We start from the raw sequence: 20,363 nt of genomic DNA, 5'->3' as shown, positions 1-20,363 counted from the left end.
GAACATACACACACACAAACACACACAGAGCCATGGCCTGGGTGTTAAGTGTTGTCCTACAGGTTGTACAGATGCTTTGTGAAGCAAGACGCACCTAATGCATCCAGTGTCAGGAGCAAGGAGTGGAGAGAGATTGCAAGAATATCCAAAACGCCAACAATCAGAAAAAGTGGAAATGTAAACCACAGTGATGGCAATCAGGTACCACTATATACCCACCAGAGTAGCAAAAAAGAAAAAAATTTTTTAACTCATGATGCTAAGTATTGTCAAGGATATGGAGAAAGAACACTCATACGCTGCTGGTGGAGTGCCAGTCAGTACATTTGTTTGGGAATCTATTTAGAAGAACTGAACTTACTAAAGTTGAACACAGACATACTCAGGACCAAACCCAAGCAATTCCACGTCCGGAATATACAGAAAGTACATGGTGTGCAGTATCTACAGAGTACACGTGTGCTCTGTAAGACACGTACACGCATGATCGTAACAGTCCTATGAGGAGCTCCAACCTCCCAATACAGTATTCCCAAGAACACAGAAGGAAGGATTTTCAGTGAAGGGCTGTGTTGGAAAGTTCCTTTTATATGGATCTTAGCTGGGACTACAGGACTATGAAGGCTCCTTAAAGAAATTGTGCTGGGCACACAGTGAATTTGTGGTGTCCAAAGTAGGAATTCAAAGACAAGAAAAGCAACATATGGAACTAGAAAAGTGATTAAGGATCTCTAATTCAAAACAAAACAACCCAATACAGTCATCCAATTTTAAAAACAGGCAATTGCAATGCAAAAACAAACAGAAATACATTTAAAAAGAAAACTATTATACAGTCTCACTCATGAGATGTAAAAACTCTAAATAAAATAACAGCAAATGAAATCAAGCAGTGCATCCCCAAAAAACAGAAAAGAATGCATCAATGACTAACCTGGGCATATCCAGGAATGGGAAGAAGTCAAAGAATCTGTCATCATAAATTATCACAGTAACAAAGTCAGTCTATACAATTGTAGGAAGAGATGATGAAATGACATTTGATACAACCCAGGAGCCATTTCTACTTAGATACAATGAAGACTTTTACTCAGAAATAAGAGAGAACATTAGAAGGCATCCTTTTGAGAGCATGACGCTAACTGCCATGCCATCACAGCTAAGAGCCAGAACTGGTGACTGAAACTTGCAACTTCCGAGTTTCTTTTAGTTATGGCAACATTTCCCAATGCAGTTTCACATCCCTAAGTAAGGGAAATTGGTATTTCCAGGGCAAAGTTTGAGATACACCAATTTAAACAAAGTTCAGCACTTTTCTTCACTAGAATAATCTCAAGTCTTTTGATAAACTGATAAGGTGCTTTTTGGTTGTTCCTTAAGAGGGGATTTAGATTTTGCTTCATAAGCTGCTTTAACCAGAGAAGCCCCCTCGTTTTTCAAGTACTGTTAAGGACTGGTGATTTTTGAGAAATCACTTCAGAAATACTGGGATAAGGCACCATCTCCACATCTCCTAGCTAAAATGCAAATATGGTACCCAGGAGGAATAAAATACTGATTAGGAATGATTCATCCTATTAAAACACTCGAAGTATTCTGCTTTGTGTTATACTGATTATTAAAATTGCAATTGTGTGGGACAACGCTGTCAACCACTAGATGGTAATCACTGAACAGTGAGTTCATGAGTGGTCTGTCCGCACAAAATGGACATCGAGGTGAGATGCAGATTAAAACAATGACTGAGACAAACTACAGACATTTGTTTGTCAATGCAGTTTTGATGGAACTGAAATTTTTGGAAATGAATAATTTTTAAAGGGTTATTCTGTGAGTATATAAACACTCATCTCATCATAACTAATATGCTTTGATGCTAGCACTAAATCATGACAGACACCTGGTTGAAAGCAATTGTGAGAAGTCATCAACTTTGAGATGCATTCTAATATCCAAATATGAGATTCACTCGGAAATATGAAGTGAATATAAAAGATTATTACAGAATTATTGATGATTTTCTTGTGTGACCATGGTACTAGAGTTAAGAATAGGACAGTTCTTATTCTTAAAAGAAGCATGCTGATGTGTTCAGGAAAGAAGTTTCATGATTTCCACATCATAAGTCAAATGGTACATGAGCATAAATACACATACATACATATATATTCAGAGAGAAAGCAAATATGGCCAAATAGTAAGAACTATTGATTCTACACAGAGTATATGGATGTTCATTATACTACGCTTTAAACTTTCTGAATGTCTGAAAATTGTCATAGCACAATCTTGGGAAGGAATTCCCAAATGCACATTTTCTTTTTGTTCTCTTTTTAATTTCTAATTTATTTTGAAATGAGTGGAGAATTTTAATTACTACCTGTCTGTTGGAATTCATTACAGGTACATTGCTTCACAATGTTCCCTGATTCTTCAACGGGTATATTCCCAACATTTTAACACTTACTAAATCCATAACAGTTCTTTTCAGTCTTAATTTTTGATGCAGCTTGAGGGATAAATTCTGAATAAGAATCCTCTCTAGTTTTTTACATTTTACTAGATTTTATCCAGAATGAACTATCTGAAATTCAAATAGATGAGTGGTTATGGGAAGCTTTTCTAAATCCGTTACATCAAAAGGGCATTCCTGTCTTACGAATTCACCAGTAGTGATACTAATGATGAGGATAATAAGAATAGCTATTGTGTATTGTTCGTAGGTTACATAACCAGACACCCTTCCAAAAATCTGACCCATACTAAACCCACTCAGTCTCTACAACAGCACTATTAGATAGTTACCCTCACCAGCATTTTAAACAAGATGCCCACAGGGGATGAGCATTTTGCTCAACAGCCCACAGGCAGTAAGGAGGTGGAATTGAGATGACAATAGATATGGTTTGTGCCATAGATAAGGGGTTTCCTACATTTGTTACATTAACAGGGTTATTCTCTAGGATGAGTTTGCTAAAGTTTAACAAAGATTGAATAGTGTTGGAAGGCTCTATATATTCACTAAATGGACACATCTGGTATAAATTCTCCGTGCTTTTATGGGCATAAGAAAACCGTGATTCTCACATTAGCCAAATCTTCCTATTGTATGAATATTCTGCTATCCTAATAAGAGAGGTGACAAGCAAAGGATTTCTTATTCTAAGTAAATCATATTGTGATTTGTCTCGTGTTTGAAAAAGTGTCAAGGTTGTCTCTCAAATTATTTCTGAGGAAGGACAAACTTTTTGTTTTTTATTTCCCATTATTCGTGGACTGCTACTTTTGTAAAATACAATGATAATGTTATGGCAATATCAAATTGCTGCAGAAGTTTCCAGACACTTACGCTCACTTTCTGCATTAATCTCATGATGGACAGCTAATAATTTTGTGGACTAGCACCTGCCTCTGGACAATAGTTTGAGTAGCACTCGTCTGAAGCCTTCCTATAATTCTAATTCAAAGGGTGTCTCATTTGGATGAATTCTCTGATGTGCTCTAAGATGTTTACCACGTCTATGAGCCTTCCCACATTCCTTACATTCACAGGATTTCACAGCAGTATGAATTCTCTGATGTGCAGGGTAAAAACCGAATTACATTTAGGTCGTTCCCACCTTCCTTAAGGTGTTTCTAATGAGCATGAATTCTCTGGTGTGTATCAGACTTTGTGCCATGAATTAAAGATCTTCACACATTCCTTGCGTTTACATGGATTCACATCAGTATAAACTGATGTTCAGTAAGATTGTACAGAAGTCTAAAGTCCTTCCCATGTTCATTATATTCAAAATACTTCTCACTAGTAAGAGTCTTCTGATAACAAGTAAATTGTCCATACACAGGTAAGGCTTCTGCACATGCCCTATGTTCATAAGGTTTCTCAAGAATAAGATTTCTCCTCATGTTGAATAAGTTATCCACACACAAAAACATCCATATGTTCTTTCATATCGCTTCACTCGTAAGTTTCGCCAGTATCAATTGTCTCATTTGAGTAAGGTGTCCACATAAAGGCTTCCCCCCATTCTTCATATTTGTAGGGCTCATCATTACTATGAGTTCTCTCATGTTGAACAAGGCTTGAGCCATGAGGAAAGGTGTTCCCAAATTCCTTACATTGATAAGGTTTCTCGTCAGCGTGAAATATCTGATGAAAACTAAGTTGATAGCCATTATCAAAGGCCTGCCCACACTCTTTACATTCATAGGATTTCTCACCAGTATGGATTCTCTCATGTTTCACAAGGCTCGAACCCCAACGAAAGGCCTTCCCACATTCCTTACATTTAAAAGGTTTCTCCCCAGTATGAATTCTCTGATGTTGAGTAAGGTGATAGCCACGAATAAAAGCCTTTCCACATTCTTTACATCCATAGGGTTTCTCACCAGTGTGAATTCTTTCATGTTTAACAAGACTTGAGGCACAATTAAAGGCCTTCCCACATGCCTTACATTCATAGGGTTTCTCACCAGTGTGAAATCTCTGATGTCGAGTAAGCTGATAGCCACTACCAAAGGCCTTCCCACATTCTTTACACTCATGCGATTTCACACCGGTATGGACTCTCTCATGTTTAACAAGGCTTGAACCCCAAGTAAAGGCCTTCCCACATTCCTTACATTCGAAGGGCTTCACACCGGTATGGATTTTCTGATGCTCAGTAAGGTGATAGCCACGACTAAAAGCCTTTCCACAGTCTTTACATTCATAGGGTTTCTCACCAGTATGAATTCTCTCATGCTGAAGAAGACTTGAGCCACAGTTAAAGTTCTTCCCACATTCTTTACACTCATAAGCTTTCTCGCCGGTGTGAAATATCTGATGTCGAGTGAGCTGGTAGCCCCAACGAAAAGCCTTTCCACATACTTTACATTCGTAAGGTTTCCTGCCAGTATGGATTTTCTGATGCTGGGTAAGTTGATAGCCACGACTGAAGGCCTTCCCACATTCTTTACATTTATAAGGTTTCTCACCTGTATGAATTATCTCATGTTTAGCAAGGCTTGAGCCCCAAAAAAAGGCCTTCCCACATTCCTTACATTCATAAGATTTCACACCAATATGAATTTTCTGATGCTCAGTAAGGTGATAGCCACGACTGAAGGTCCTCCCACATTCTTTACATGCAAAGGGTTTCTCACCAGTATGGATTCTCACATGTTTAATGAGACTTGATCCCCAACTAAAGGTCTTCCCACATTCCTTACATTCATAGGGCTTCTCACCAGTATGAAATCTCTGATGCACAGTGAGGTGATAGGCATTTAAAAAGTCCTTCCCACACTCCTTACATTCAAAATGCTCTTCAGCCATCTGAGTTCTCTCGTCTTCACCAAGTTTGGAGTCAGGACTACAAGCCTCCCCAAATTCCTTACAAACGTAGGGTTCCTCTTGACTATGAATTCTTTGATGAGCAGTAAGAGATTCGCTTTCTCTGTAAGTGGGCATTTCTTCATAGCTGATTATCATTTGACTGAAGTACCCCTCCTGAGGTCCTTGTAGTCCCTCAAATTTGCTTTCGCAGTTCCAATTATTTTTGAAAATGGATGCCTCAAGGCCAAGGGTTTTGCTTCTTTCCTTTATCTCCCATTGGGAAAATTTTATTTCAGAATTGTCCTTTTCCGAAAATGTGTTTTTGGTCTCATCTGTTGACTCCAGATCTGAAGGAAAACAAGAAAACCACACACTTTATTTCCTTTACCCAAAAAGAAGCCCTCTATAATATAAATAAAAGACAAATTGAAAATAATACCCCTAGGGAACTGGATTGACAGATTTACTGAACTCTTAAGCATCAAGTCTCTCCCCTGTCAAATGACAAACTCAGCTTTGATTTTTCAGTTCTATGATCTTAATGTTCAGTCTGACAGTTTTCTGGAAGATCACTAACAAGTCCCTTGTCTTCCCATGGAGATGGTCCCTGACACCAAAATGTGCCCATCCATCAATCAAACCTTTCTGTGCCCAGGTGTAGTTCCAGCTGAACTTTTAATGACTGTGTAGGCTGACAGGATGAACTAGAATCTAGAAAATCCTGAAACTCAGAAACAAACTCATTACACAAGATAATTCTCCCTCACAGGAACTTCTCTGAGAGATTGATGTTGGCTAGAAAGCAGGCAAAATATTGTAGTTCATATAGTTATTAAGTTCCAAGATTCTGCTGGCGTTCAAACAAGAAGTGAAACAAAACTAATTAGAGCTGTACTACAAGCTCCATCCAGCTCAAACTCTTAGACACAGAGTTTAGCCCATCAGTGGTCATGTGGGAAGTTCAGGGCAAAGAAAGATCTTTTAATCTAATTTGAAACCAGAAAATAACTGAAACTAATCAAAGTGTGGGGGATCAGAATTGGCTGCCCCAAAATCGTCTCCTTGGCTTGATTATTTTTAAGAACAAAAGAACCTGAAAGAAATTTTGACCTCCCCCATAACTGCCTAAAAGAATTTAAGGGGTCAGCCCAGTGGCTGAGTGGTTAAGTTCACGTGCTCCGCTTCAGCGGCCAAGGGTTCACTGGTTCGGATCCTGGGTGCAGACCTAGCACCGTTTGTCATGCCATGCTGAGGCGGCGTCCCACATGCCACAACTAGAAGGACCTACAACTAGAATATACAACTATGTACGGGGGTGCTTTGGGGAAAGAAGAAAAAAAAGAAAAGACTGGCAACAGATTTAGCTCAGGGCTAATCTTAAAAAAAAAAAACAAGGAATTTAAAATAGAAGGGCCTATTCCAGGAAGGAGCTAATACCATGAGATAACTGTAATGCAATGTAAAGTAATGTAAAATGTGTCTCTCAGGTCACATTGTCTGTAGTTGGCCCATGTATATTTCCATCTCCATAAATTGCCTTCCACCCCCTTGAAGTCCCAAACCACTACCTCTAACACCCTCCTTTGTCTTTAGCTGAAGATAGTATTTAAGATGAGAGCCTTTGCCATTTTGGTGATTTGCTCAGTTTTCCTGAGTGTCTCCCACATATACATATTATAAAGCTTTGTTTGATTTTCTCCTGCTGTTCTGTCTCATGATTTAATTTGTAGCCCAGCCAGAAGGACCCAGAGGGTAAAGGATGTGTCTTCCTCCCCTAAAGTTTGGTGACTGGATAGGATAAAACTTCACTGGCTGGATGCTGCTCACTCCTGAACTAATGCAGCTGAGAGATCCTGGACCCCTGACAAGAGCTGGCAGGAGGCAAGAGTTCTTACCACATCAGTCTCCTGGATCTCTGCCTGCAGGGTCCAATGGAAGTGAGAGTGGTGAGTTTTTCGCTTTTCTAAATTTAGATTAGCAGGAGAAAAGTTTAGTGAAGCTGGCCTCTTGGACTCAGCAACTCTAGGATTTGGTTGAGCACTCATTGGTTGTAGATCTTTTTCCTCCCAGAGATAGTATTTTTCTTTATCTCTGTCTTTTTTTTGTCATTTGTCATAAGACACAGGCATCTTTCTGAGCCTGTTGTCTGGGAATACGCACATGAAGTGAAAGCTGTTGCTAAGGGCATCTTGGAAGCCAAAAAGGCCAAAAATTTGGTGGGCAGTGAAGAGCCATTGAGGCACTCACCACCTCAAGAATTGTCCTGAGAAAGGAAAGGTGGTCATGGAATGGGGTAAATGACACAGGTCACCCCGCCAACTTCAAGAAAATGTCCATACAATGACAAGGTACTCTGTAAAGCACACATGACCCCCAAGCCTGTGGCTCCTCCCTCCTGGGTACTAATTTGGCCCTGAGATACCCAAGGCTTAGCTAAAGCTGCTAATGTGCTTCAGATGAGGTTTTTCTTTTGTCTTGTTCTGTGTCTTGAGAGCTTGGCTTTGTGACCTTTCTGGTCTCTGACATCCAGAGGATGCATGTACCAGCATGCATCTTGGTGGCCAGTTGAGTAGACTGGGGCTCTGGGACACACTCTTCATCTGGCTGTGTGAGCTCTCAGGGGAGTTTGTCATAAGGGGTCCCAGCTGCTTTCATAACAGGCCTCTGTCATCTCAACCTTCATTGCTTGTCATGCAATGAAGCCCTTTGCTTTGACTATTTTTGGATATGAACTTTCTGAATCTCTTTTGGGGATGCCTCTTGTATCCATGGTTAAGCTTATTGGTATAAGTTGCTGTTAACATCCTACTTGTCAATGTGGCCAGGTATGGATTGTTTAAATTGGAAAAACTTCTAAATTGGGGGAAAAAATTGTGAGAGCTCTCATAACTTTTATTGGACACTATGAAAAGGCCAAATTAAACGGGAAATCCAAAAAAAGAAAACAAATTACTAGCCTTAAGACCCACACTTGGGTTACAGTTAAACTGAGAAAATGTGAAAGTACAAGTGTTGATAAGATTTTAAAGGTTGGAATGTTTGAGCTGACTTCATATAAAGAGGTTATATCAACTGTGCCTGAGTATGTTTTAAAAATGTCTGACTGAGGGGCTGGCCCCATGGCCGAGTGGTTAAGTTCACATGCTCCACTACAGGCGGCCCAGTGTTTCATTGGTTTGAATCCTGGGCGCGGACATGGCACCGCTCATCAAACCACGCTGAGGCAGCGTCCCACATGCCACAACCAGAAGGACCCACAACGAAGAATATACAACTATGTACCGGGGGGCTTTGGGGAGAAAAAGGAAAAAAATAAAATAAAATAAAAATGTCTGACTGAGAATGCTTCCTCTATCCAAAATTATAAGACCAAGACCTATTGATAAAGTCCTAATGAAAACTATGATGGAATTTAGATGAAATTTTGTAGAAAAATTAATATATTTATGGGCTTTACATGGAGCAATTGTATCTTTTTCCATGATTGTATTATAGATTGTATTGTGAGAATAGACAATGTGTCTCACTGGAGAAAGGGAATATTTCCCATGCCTGATTGTAAGACAGCATATAAATCTGCCCTTCAGACAGTGTTAATTAAACTTACTAAAGGGACGTCAGTAAGGTTGCCTGAACCCACAGAACATGAGGTAAAAACCAGGGTGCTTTAAAGGATAATAAAACCTCCCCCACCAAGGTAAATTGGTCTGGGGTTAAATTGTACACTTAGAAAGAGGGCCTTTGTTAAATGCTTTGTGCAGACTTTTAAAGGTGTGATACATTGTCCTGAAAGTTTTACAACATATAAATCTTTGATTCACCTCTCAAGCTAAAAATTCCCTGATATAAAGAAGCCACTGGAAGGATGTAGCTGGAGGGGTGGGTCAGCTTCTTTTTCTGTCATTCAAGCTGTAAACCGGTTCTTTGGGGAACTGGAAGCAACTGTCTTTGTCTTGCAAATCCCTGCAAAGGTGGAGGTACAGTCCTAGAAGGCAGTTCAAAGTTCACCTGTCTTTTGCCAACCCCAGAGACTCCCCTGTTCCTCCCCAAATACTCCTAGATGTTGACTGAGACAAGAGATTGAGACAGTAGAAACAGATAAGGCAAATATGCCCCAGAAACTCCATCTTGAAAAAAACTCAATGGCTTTCTCTGTGCCTTTATGATGCAGATTTTCTGCTCCCGTCTTACTAGGACCTGAGAGCCATTCTTTGAAATACAAATGTTTCTCATCAACTAGTGTTTTGCACTGCACCTGATTTGTAACAAAAATTTTACGTCTCTGTCTGTGTCTACCTGTGTGTCTATATGTGTGATATTTTACCTCCAGATGATATTGCCAAAATTAAGAGCTCTATTTAAGTGTCTTAAAGCAAGTTCTTACATGTCTTTCAAGTTAACATGATAGGAAATAATCTTTGGTAACTGAAAGCTTACTTAAGTTTGTTGGTTTGATTAAAATGGACATGTCCTCAGAGTTATTGGCATTGCATATGATGCACACATGGAGCCTTTATTGTACATTTATTGGTCAAATAAGCTGATGTTATCTCTATTACAAAACTAGTTAACAAAAGTAATAAAATGATAGCTAATTTTGTCTAATGTCTCATGAAATTTTCATGGGTAATCTAAACATAATTGTTGGGAAGAAATAATTTAAATGTAAATGAGATGAGTTTAAACTTTTAGCAAAAGTTATACTTTATAACTTGTATTTAATAACTTCAAAAATCTCTTTAGTAATTTGAAACTGTGAAGTTTGGCTCAATTAAATGATGGAAAATTCATTAAATATGTACATTATTTCTAAATAATATAAAATATTAGACATTAATTACTAAATATAAGTTTACCTACTTTTGTCTTATTACAGAAAAAACTAAAAGGTGTTTTGGGTCTATTGGTAAACATGTCTTGTATTTAAGTAAAATATTTATTATAAAGTAACATATTTCTAAAACTATAAAAAGTATTAATAAACTTGCCAAGCCACAGTATGCTAATGTAAAAGACACTCTGTAATTACTTACTTAGTTTTTACATAAAAAATTAAGGTTTCTAAGGGTTAAAAATTCTAATATGTGATTAAAGCTACTAAAAATTAATAAGAAAAATGTTTGTATTCAAGCAAAGTAAGATGTAAGTTTTTAGTAAAGAAGATATAAAGAATGGAAATATTTTTGTCAGGTTAAGAAAGATAAATTGGGGGGCTAGCCCCATGGTACAGTGGTTGTTTGCACATTCCACTTTGGTAGCCCAGGGTTCATGGGTTCAGATCCCGGGTGTGGACTTATGCACTGCTTATCAAGCCATGCTGTGGCAGGCATCCAACATATAAAGTAGAAAAAGATGGGCATAGATGTTAGTTCAGAGCCAATCTTCCTCAGCAAAAAAAGAGGAGGATTGGTGGCAAATGTTAGCTCAGGGCTAATCTTCCTCAAAAAACAAAAAAATTAATTTAAAAAAAAAAAGAGAGAAAGATAAATTTGTCCTAAACCACAAGAAGAAGGAAAACAACAACAACAACAAAAAAAAGGCATGGGACAAATTCTGAATGTAAGAAGAAAGTTACAGAAGGTTTGTGAAAGAGAAATTCTGAAAAGAGTTTTATGCATGTTCAAGTTGGCTAAAGTTAAATTTAAGTAAGTTTTAATATTAAAAGTAAGCTGGTGCAAACTTAGAATTTGTTTTTTTCCCCTCTCTTAAAAGGATGATTTTCTTGAACTTTTAGTCTATTCTTGGTAAAGAGATTATAAAAGGTTTTTGCTTTGAGTAGTCTATCAGGGTATGGATTTTGTGTTTTACCAAAATAAATTTCCTATATTGTTTTATCAGGTCTTTAATCACAGGTACTAAGGTTTTTCTTACAACTAGCCTCTGCATTCACCTAAAATTCTTTGACAGTCACCATGGTTAAATGGATAACTAAACATTGTTTCATAGACACCTGTGATAGTGTGTGGGTAAATGTTATTGACTTAAGTATTTCAAAAATTAAATAACATTCCAAAAAATTCTAATCTGTCCTGGTTGTCAGTCACAATTCTCGTTATTATCTTACAGTGTTGTGTGTCACAGAATAAACCAAATTTCCTTGTCAATTGTCATTTTTAAGTCTTTTGTCACTTCCAGACAGTTATTGTTTTACTCTGATGCTTTTGAAAATGTTTTTCATCTTCAGAGAGATTCATGAAAAGGACCCTGATACCTACTCTAGAATACAAGCTTCTGATAAACTTTCAGATTTTAAAACTGAACTGGGTAAGAAATTATCAAACTCTAATGGAGAAAGTGATGACCCCATAAAACTGCTAACAGAAGATTAAGATCAAAAATTGATTACACAGGACTGAATGAACTGATGAATATGATTATAAATTTTTGTGACTTTTATTAGAAATATTGATTTTAAAAAACATTTTTTTAAGAAAAACTTTTTCTCTTTTCTCTTAAGCTAACTATGACTTACAACAATTTGGAAAATTATACTTCTGTAAACAAAACTGAATCTCCCTACCTGATCCCTCCTGAATTCAGAAACTCTTAGCAAGTGAGTTTTGTTATTTTCATGGCAATATAGATATTTATATAAGTTCAACAAGAATTTGTTCTCCTTATAACAGGACACAACTGGAAACATTAGTTATCTTACCAAAGCTTTGACTGAAATGTCATATTTGAGAGAAACAGGCATAGACTCAGATATAACCAGACAACTTTTGAGAATTAAAGATTAGACTTTACAGAATAAAGCCACTTGGAAATGTTGGCTTGGTACCTTGTTTACAGGGTTCCTAGCAACCTTACCAGGTAAGGAAGGAAGGTCACTTATCTGGCTGGTGCAAGAAACACCTAAATATTTTCGGGACCTCGAGAAGAGAAAAATACACCCAAATCTGTAGGTATTACAGGCTTTGTCTGATAAGTCCTTGGCTTTCCTAGCCTCAAGAGGCCTTTAAAGTTCAATCTGAGATTCCTTATAAAAAGTTTCAGAAAACGGGTTTAAAAGAACCTATACAATCGCTATTCTTGCTGTACTTACATAAACAACTGGGCCAAATTTATTGAAACTAGACTTATTTTGCAAACCGTTAGTCTTAATTTGGCTGTCTTTGGTAAAATTGAGGGTGATTTTAGAGAGAAAAATTATGTTTCAGTAAAAAGTATAATACACATTTGTGGATGTTAGGTCCTAGTTCTGTTAACTGTCTTTGAGGTTTTTGTCCTCTACCTGTGAAGTGGACTGGATCCTGAATTCTTCTGGTCTCCTGAAATATCTGGCTACAAATCTCCAAACTACCACTTTCAATTTTTTCCATCATTTTTATTTGAAGTCATTGAGAACTGAAACCACCCTTGTTCCAAAAGCCCTTGCAAACTGAAGCCAGGCAACTTGATATAACCAAGAGAGATCACCTGTTGCATGCCTGTTGCTGTGTCAGCCACTCAAAAGGATACCTGAACACTCAATGACATCATCAGAGACATTTTAAGCTGCAAAAGATGCTTCCACTGACATCTACAATCTTCTTTGTTTTCTGAGGAAGATTAGCCCTGAGCTAACATCTGCCACCAATCCTCCTATTTTTGCTGAGGAAGACTGGCCCTGAGCTAACATCCGTGCCAATCTTCTTTTACTTTTTATATGTGGGACACCAGCCACAACATGGCTTGACAAGCAGTGCTTGGGTCCGCACCTGTGATCTGAAACAGCAAACCCCAGGCTGCTGAAGTGGAACATGCAAACTTAACTGCTGTGCCACTGGGCTGGCCCCTAGAAATCTTAACTGGCTGTCCTCTGAGCTCTGAAACTGGTTTACAATTTGCTCCAACCGTGAACCTTGTTTTTCTTCTTATTTCCACAGAAATACTTCTTACTAAATACCTGATTGCTTGCTTCCACAACACAGGCCTAGTTTTGGGAGCCCACTGCATCACTTTCTCCTGAAATGAATTTAACTGGGCTGATCTATTATCAGGACTAAGAAATGTGTTCAGTGAGATGGAACAATCTACCACTCAGCTGCTGGACTATGAAACTTCTTAAAGTTTCAAAGGTGGAACTGTGGGGGATCAGAATTGGTCATCCCAAAATGTGTCTCTTTGGCTTGATTATTTTTAAGAACCAAAGACTCTGAAAGAAACTTTGACCTCCCCCTCAACTGCCTAAAAGAATTTAAAACAGAAGAGCCTACTTGAGGAAGGAGCTAACAGCATAGATAACTGTAATGTGATGCAGAACGTATCTCTCAGGTCATATGTGTGTAGTTGGCCCATTTACATTTCCATCTCCATGTAAATTCCCTTCCACCCCCTTGAAGTTCCAAACCACTACCCCCAACACCCTCCTTTGTCTTTAGCCAAAGATGGTATTTAAGACGAGAGCCTCTGCCATTTTGGTGAGTTGCTCAGCTTTCCTGAGTGTCTCCCATGTATACATGTTATAAAGCTTTGTTTGATTTTCTCCAGCTATTCTGTCTCATGATTTAATTTCTGGCCCAGCCAGAAGGACCCAGAGGGTAGAGGACATGTCTTCCTCCTGTACAAAAGCTATGACTCAGGCCCAGATCAGCTCCGTGCTTGGCGGGATCTGTGTTATCAGCCCCTCATCCTAAATGACTGACGGAAGAAGGGCATATACATTCGGGGAGGGGAAGGATTCATTCTTTACTGTTCTTTTATTCAAAATGTCTGCACACAATAAAAAATTATGAGACAAGTGAAGAACAGGGCAAATCTGACCTAAAACCCCAAAAAAAAACACAATCAAAAGAGAGAATAGATGATGCAGATGTTAGAATCAGCAGACAAGGTCGTTAAACAACTATATGTTACAGATTCTGGAAGAAAAGATGGATAGTTACCAGATGGGAAATTTCAGCAGAGAAATAGAAACTCTAAAATTCAACCAAATGGAAATTCAATAACTAAAAAACCAAACTGAAGAACAAAGAGAAAAAAGACCAAAAAAAAAAAAAACCAATCTGTGCAACAATATCAAACAATCTAACTTCAGGCAATGGAGTCCCAGAAAGAGGAGAGAGTTAAAGAAATACTTGAAGAGACGATAGTTGAAATTTTCTAAAAATGTATGAATGACATCAGCCTATTTTTAGCCATCTGCAAGCAGGATAAACACAAAGAAAAGCAACAACCGGGAGCATCATATCAAAAAGTTGAAAACCAAAGAGAGAACACAGTAAATCTAGAGGGACAACGATAAGAATGATGGCTGACTTTACATCAGTAAAAATGGAAGCTGGAACATAATGGAAGATCTTTAGGAGCTGAAAGAAGAAAGATTTCAACCCAGAATTCTATGTATAGCAAAAAATATTCTTGAAAATGAAGGTAAGAGGTTTCCAGCTCTGTCCATAAAGAAAAACCTGGCATTAGACTTACTGCCTTGCTACAAAAAAACTATAAAACTATAAAATTGGATACTAGGCACAGGGATGAAAAACTTTGACATAAGAAAAACATATCAGGAGAACATTCACCCTTTCTATTGGCTGTATCCTCTAAACCAAGGCACAGGAAAGCGAAATCCACATAGACAGCAGTGGTCTCACTGGGCAAAGGATATTAAGATCCCAGTTCAGGGCTGCTAAGGTGGCTGGAATTTGTGGTTTAAGGTTTATTACAGGGAGGAGTCATGCAAAGAAGACCCAAAAATCTAGGCAGAGATTGCCCCTTGGAGCTGGAAGCAAATATGAAGTTACGCATCCACAGGGTGACTCCACAAGGTCCGAGATTCCAGAGGTTGTGCATTGGAGCACCAACCCAGCCTGAGTGGAAAGACCTCAGTGAACACCCCCAAGCATTCATCTGAGGCCTTAGTAGCTCTCAAATATTTTGGTCTCGGTATCCCTTAGATTCTTAAAACTTACTGGTGAATCCCTTGCTTGCTCATGCATAAGTGTATTTGCAATACAAAAAGACAAGTTTAGCATTTTTGCCTATTGGTGATTGTAGATTTTGGTTGAGCTATTAAATGGTGGATGATACTGTGGATGTTTGTGGAAATTTTGATTATGGATAATTGGTCACAGCTGCAAACTGCAGTAACTATTGCTATTTTATTTAACGATGCCTTATTGCTTTGTAGACATTAACATTTGGGAGTAAAGACTGTGTGTGTATCTAAAAGGAAGCCACAGGATTTCAGTTGACCAACTTAATACTAAAACTACTTTGAGGTAGCCAAATGTAAACTAAAAGGAGTGTAGTTTTGTACAACTTAGCATCAAAAGATAGTTCAATAAATTTGAATTGTTATGCAAGGACGTGCAGTATAATTACTTGGTACTTGAATGTTTTGTGTAAGGCTTAATGATGTTAATAAATAAATAAATACAAGCTTAACTTCTTTTTAGATGTTAAAAAAATCATGGAGGACTCAAAAGAGCTTTTGTTGATGTGGGTTATATCTTGTGATGTTTACCGTCTTAGAAATTAAAACCGAGAAATTTAAAGAGGTATTCATTCATTTTAAAACAAATCATTAAATGTTAACACAATAAACATATTCTATGAAAAGTAATTATATTTCCCAAGACAAAAAAATTAATGAAGTGTTGTTCTAATCTTTTGCAAATCTCTTGAATATCTGGCTTAACAGAAGACAACTGGATTTTCATACATGCTTCTGCATTCCATCTGTGGCAATGCTATTTTGGTTGAAATATATGAAGAAAATCCAGCCTCCCATTGATATGTAATTGTAAAATGGCAGAATATTTTATGAGCCTGATAAGATAATTGTGGGTATTATTCTTTGATACAACAGTAAAACTTGAGAAGTGGTAGTTTGTTAAAGCTTAGCAGCAACGTGGAATATGCAACCACACCCATGAACTTTTCATACTATGTTACATTGAAATCCATTGCAGGGGCCGGCCCAGTGGCACAGCGGTTAAGTTCACCCGTTCTGCTTTGGCAGCCCGGGGTTCGCCAGTTTGGATCCCAGGTGTAGACATGGCACTGCTTGGCAAGCCATGCTGTGACAGGCGTCCCACATATAAAGTAGAGGAAGATGGGCACAGATGTTAGCTCAGGGCCAGTCTTCCTCAGCAAAAAGAAGAGGATTGGCAGAAGTTAGCTCAGAGCTAATCTTCCTCAAAAAAAAAAAAAAAAACCATTGCAATTTGGATGATCTTTATCCATGCATAATTTTGTAATCATGCACTGGTTATCTGAAAAATAGTGGTTTACTGAGTTATGTAGATCTTTGAGATATTGACATATTTCATTATATAGCATCAAAAAAATCACATTAATATTACCACTTATCTCATCAGAAAAATGTTTATATATTGGGAAACTATAAAGCTCCAATTGGCGGATATAGGTTTTACACAATTCTCATTTTTACTTAAAAGTTTGAATTTTATCATTGGCAACAAATACCATTAGTTGTTCTTGCAGTGACAGGCTCACTTGCAAGAAAATGTTTTCCAACTCCCTTGGTCTGGATAGCCATAGTTTGTCCATCAGTCATTCTTTCAAGAAAAAAAAAAAAAGGTGTTCCACGAAACAAGCAGCTAGTTTCATTCACAATAAACAACTGCACCAGCGGTCTTCGTCACGGCAACCGTCACACTTTGGTACACGGCGGAAGAGCTGAACGAATACTTCCCATTTCATCACATGCGATATTTTTAAAATGCATACTCAGCGGTCAAGATTTAATCAAATGAAGCCCAGAGGAAGGTACTGAAGGTCAACCAGGGTGAGAAGGGTGTCAGTATAAAGGGTTGCCCATGTGGGGAGTCAGGACAAGCAGGATAGGACAAATGTCTGTGTGTAAGGGACCTGTCATGGGTTGTCAACCCAACTGGGATGAGAGGGGCCATCACAGGGTCAAGGTGGTGGTGGTGGTGATGCAAGATTGCTTACGTAGAGAGAGTTTGATCAAGTAAGCAAATATGTGAAGGGTAACGGAAGCCAGGTTTTTCACTGTCAGAGCAGGGAGTTAGAAATACGGAAAGTGAATAAGCCAAAATGAAACCCGCAGTGTTGACCTGGAATTGGAGAGGTCTGTGTGAACTCACGGTTTTCAATATATAGATGTAATGTGTTTGCATGGATATGCTGTATACGCATATTAGTATAGTCCCTAGCTCTGTCCACTGAGAGGGCCTGGGAGCAGCCGACTCCCAGTAGAAATGAGCAAATCTGTATTCAGATTTTAGTTTCTAAATACCATTCTCAACTAACTGAAACCAGGGCACCTTGAAGAAACGGCTGAGTGGGCTGGAGCACGGGAAAGCACGGGATGAGCCTGGAACGTGTTGCTGTGTCAGAAAACAAGGAGGTGCTCAAAGAGTGATGGAGATGTGCCGACGGACGCAGAAGCCATCGTGACAGGTCCCCACCGGACAAATCTGGGACAAGCTCAAATATTCTGAACTTCAAAATAAATAATGGGAAGAAAAGATTACAATCCACTGACTAGAAATCCATTATATGAATAAACAGAAAGTTTGAAGAGGAATACGCTATTTATTAGTCTCCAAGTTCCTCCTCACAAAATACTCATGAAAGGAAAACTGCTTAATTTTACAGGCAGGAGGCTGGCAGACACCACTCGAATCAAAGTTCAAGGGGAGCATCATCAGTGATGACAAGTCATTTGCGCTGCCTGACAGAAGGCAAGGAGACTGGGAACGCAGCATCGATTCTGTGATACGCCCACCAAAGACGCATAATCTGAATCAATCAAGAAGAAGGAGCAGGCAAACCCAAACCGAGGAACACTGGACAAAACAGCTGGGTCATGCGAACTTCCAAAGCAGCAGGGAATGCAAGCCAAGGAAAGATGTATGAACTGTTTCAGACCTAAAGAGACTAAACAATGCAACTTACTAAAACAACAAAAAAATTGCATATTACCTAGCCCTTGCCTATCACCCTGACCTGATTTCTCAGTATACCCTCCTTTACTAATTCTGCCCTGGCCTTCTCACAGGTGCTCCAATAAAGTTCCTTTCTAACCACAGGGCCTTTGCATATGCTGTTCATGGTGCTTGACATATCTTCCTCCAGATATTCATATAACTTGATCCCAGGCTTCATGTTTCTAGTCAAGAAAGCTTTCCCTGACCATCTTATCTGCATCAGTCCTGTCAATTCCTATCATTTTCTATTCTCTTATGCTGTTTACCTCTCCTGAACAGCATGTTTCATTACATGACATTCTTTGTCCATTTATTTACTTATTTATTTTATGTTTTTCCTGACTACCTAAACTGCACAAGAATGAGTGTTATCAATCTTGTTCGTGATTGTATTAATAGTGCCAGTACAATGCTTGGCTAGGAGTAGGCACTCAAAATATTTGCAGAATTTATGAATGAATGCATACATTCGTTCACACACACACACAAATGCAAAAGGGCTGGCAAGCAGCTGAATCCAGCATATAAGCAAAATGGTTGCACTGGAAACAAAAAAGAACACCTTCCTCACTGACGTGGGAGGGAAATGTGAGAAGAAAAACAAGGAGTGGGAAACGAGAGAAAGATGAGGTTCCTTTGGGAGCCCAAACTGAGATGTCTATTTCCTCCCAGGGGTCGGGCCTTCACTCCCCAGACCATGGTCCATCATAGGGAGCTTTCCAACCCCATCCCAGCTGTTCCTCCTTCTCCTCTGGGACCAGTCATGGTTCTCTCCTGCCTCCGCCTTCCTAGGTTGCAAATTCTTGGCCCTCCCCTCACTACCATCCAGGGCTCTTCTTCTTGCTCCAACAATGTGGTCACATCTGGCTTAGGAAGGGAGGCTCTGCTTATAAGAAAAAGAAATGCCAGATGGTATAGACATTTGAAAAAAATTATAAGCTCAAAAGACTTGGTTAAATTTGCAATGAAGGTAGAAACAATATTGATAAAGACTTCAGAGAAGAGAAGGATGACAGGAATGAAGAGCATGAGATCACATAAACAGGAAAAGGATCTTGTAGACATATCCGGGCGCCACGTCTTTAGAGCAAACAGAACACAGCGGATGAGGACACAGACTCTGGAGCCAGACTTCCTAGTTCAGTCGCTGCCACTGCCTCCCACCCGCCGTGTGACCTTGTGAAGTCACTTACACTCTATGTGCCTCACTGTGCTCATCTATCATAAGGAGATGGAGATGGCACCTACCACACGGGGATGCTGCGAAGGCGCAGTCAGTCAGCGTGTTTGCACTGCTCAGAGCAGAGCCTCGTTTCCAGTAAGCACAGGGTAACTAGACACATTCTTATTCCTGCTGCTATTCTGCTAAGGGGAAAACAGGAAGCTTCCTGAGACATTTTTAGGATTTACCTCAGCGTAAAATGCAAAGGTCACAAATGTAATGTTCAACTTCGAGTCTGTTGTAAGTAAAGGCACGTGTCCACTTAGTAGGAAATGAATTCTGTGCATCAGTCCGCCCCTGCCTAAGGTGGGGGGCTCTGTGGAAAGTCAGAGGTTATCAGGACCCGTGTCGAGCTGTACTCCCTGCCTGTGGGTCTGAAAATAACAAAGAACGGTGCTTCTCGAGTGTGCATAACAATCACCTGGGGATCTTGCCTCAATGCAGATTCTGTCCTGCAGGTCTGCGCTGGGAACTGACCTGCTGCCTTTCTAACAAGCCCCAGAAGAAGCTGACGTTAGGCATTTGTGTAATACTTGACCAGAAAACAGTTAAAACCCCACATAAACCAAATCACGGCTTCTGATCACTGAGAACACAATCCACATGCTTTGCTGAAAGCACCAAAACTGCCTGTCACCTGGGCCCTCCCTCACTACCTTTTTGGTCCTCTCTCCTTCATGAGCTCTGCTCTGGCCTTCCTGTGATTTCTCAAACAAAAGAACCACACTGAGCAGCAAGGACACAGATTGTCTAGAGCAATGCTGACGTTAAACACAGTAGGAAACCTGGCTTCTTTGATAACCGTTACGACATAAGCACCCCATAATGTGAATCCAGCTCCCCATCCTTCAAGAAAGGCCGTGCAGGAAGGGCCAGAGGACGGGGCGAGGCTCACTGAGGGGTGGGGAGATCAAGCGCT

At 39.3% G+C, this 20,363-nt stretch overlaps 1 protein-coding gene across 11 annotated transcripts in view; it reads right to left on the bottom strand.

Annotated features, from left to right (window-relative positions):
- Positions 1–716: 716 nt before the first annotated feature.
- Positions 717–20,363, bottom strand: part of ZNF283 (zinc finger protein 283) — a 28,139-nt gene continuing 8,492 nt past the window's right edge. For all 11 annotated transcript variants that reach the window (XM_008520085.2, XM_008520083.2, XM_008520080.2 and 8 more), the window contains one exon: positions 717–5,667. In XM_008520085.2, the coding sequence (XP_008518307.1) occupies positions 3,962–5,667 (1,706 nt within the window). In that variant the 3' untranslated portion in view covers positions 717–3,961. The remainder of the gene's footprint in view (positions 5,668–20,363) is intronic.

This window comes from Equus przewalskii, chromosome 9, assembly GCF_037783145.1.
Source record: "Equus przewalskii isolate Varuska chromosome 9, EquPr2, whole genome shotgun sequence".
Lineage (NCBI taxonomy): Eukaryota > Metazoa > Chordata > Mammalia > Perissodactyla > Equidae > Equus > Equus przewalskii.
The sequence above is the reverse complement of the archived record's forward strand: the minus strand, read 5'-3'. Positions and strand labels throughout refer to the sequence as shown.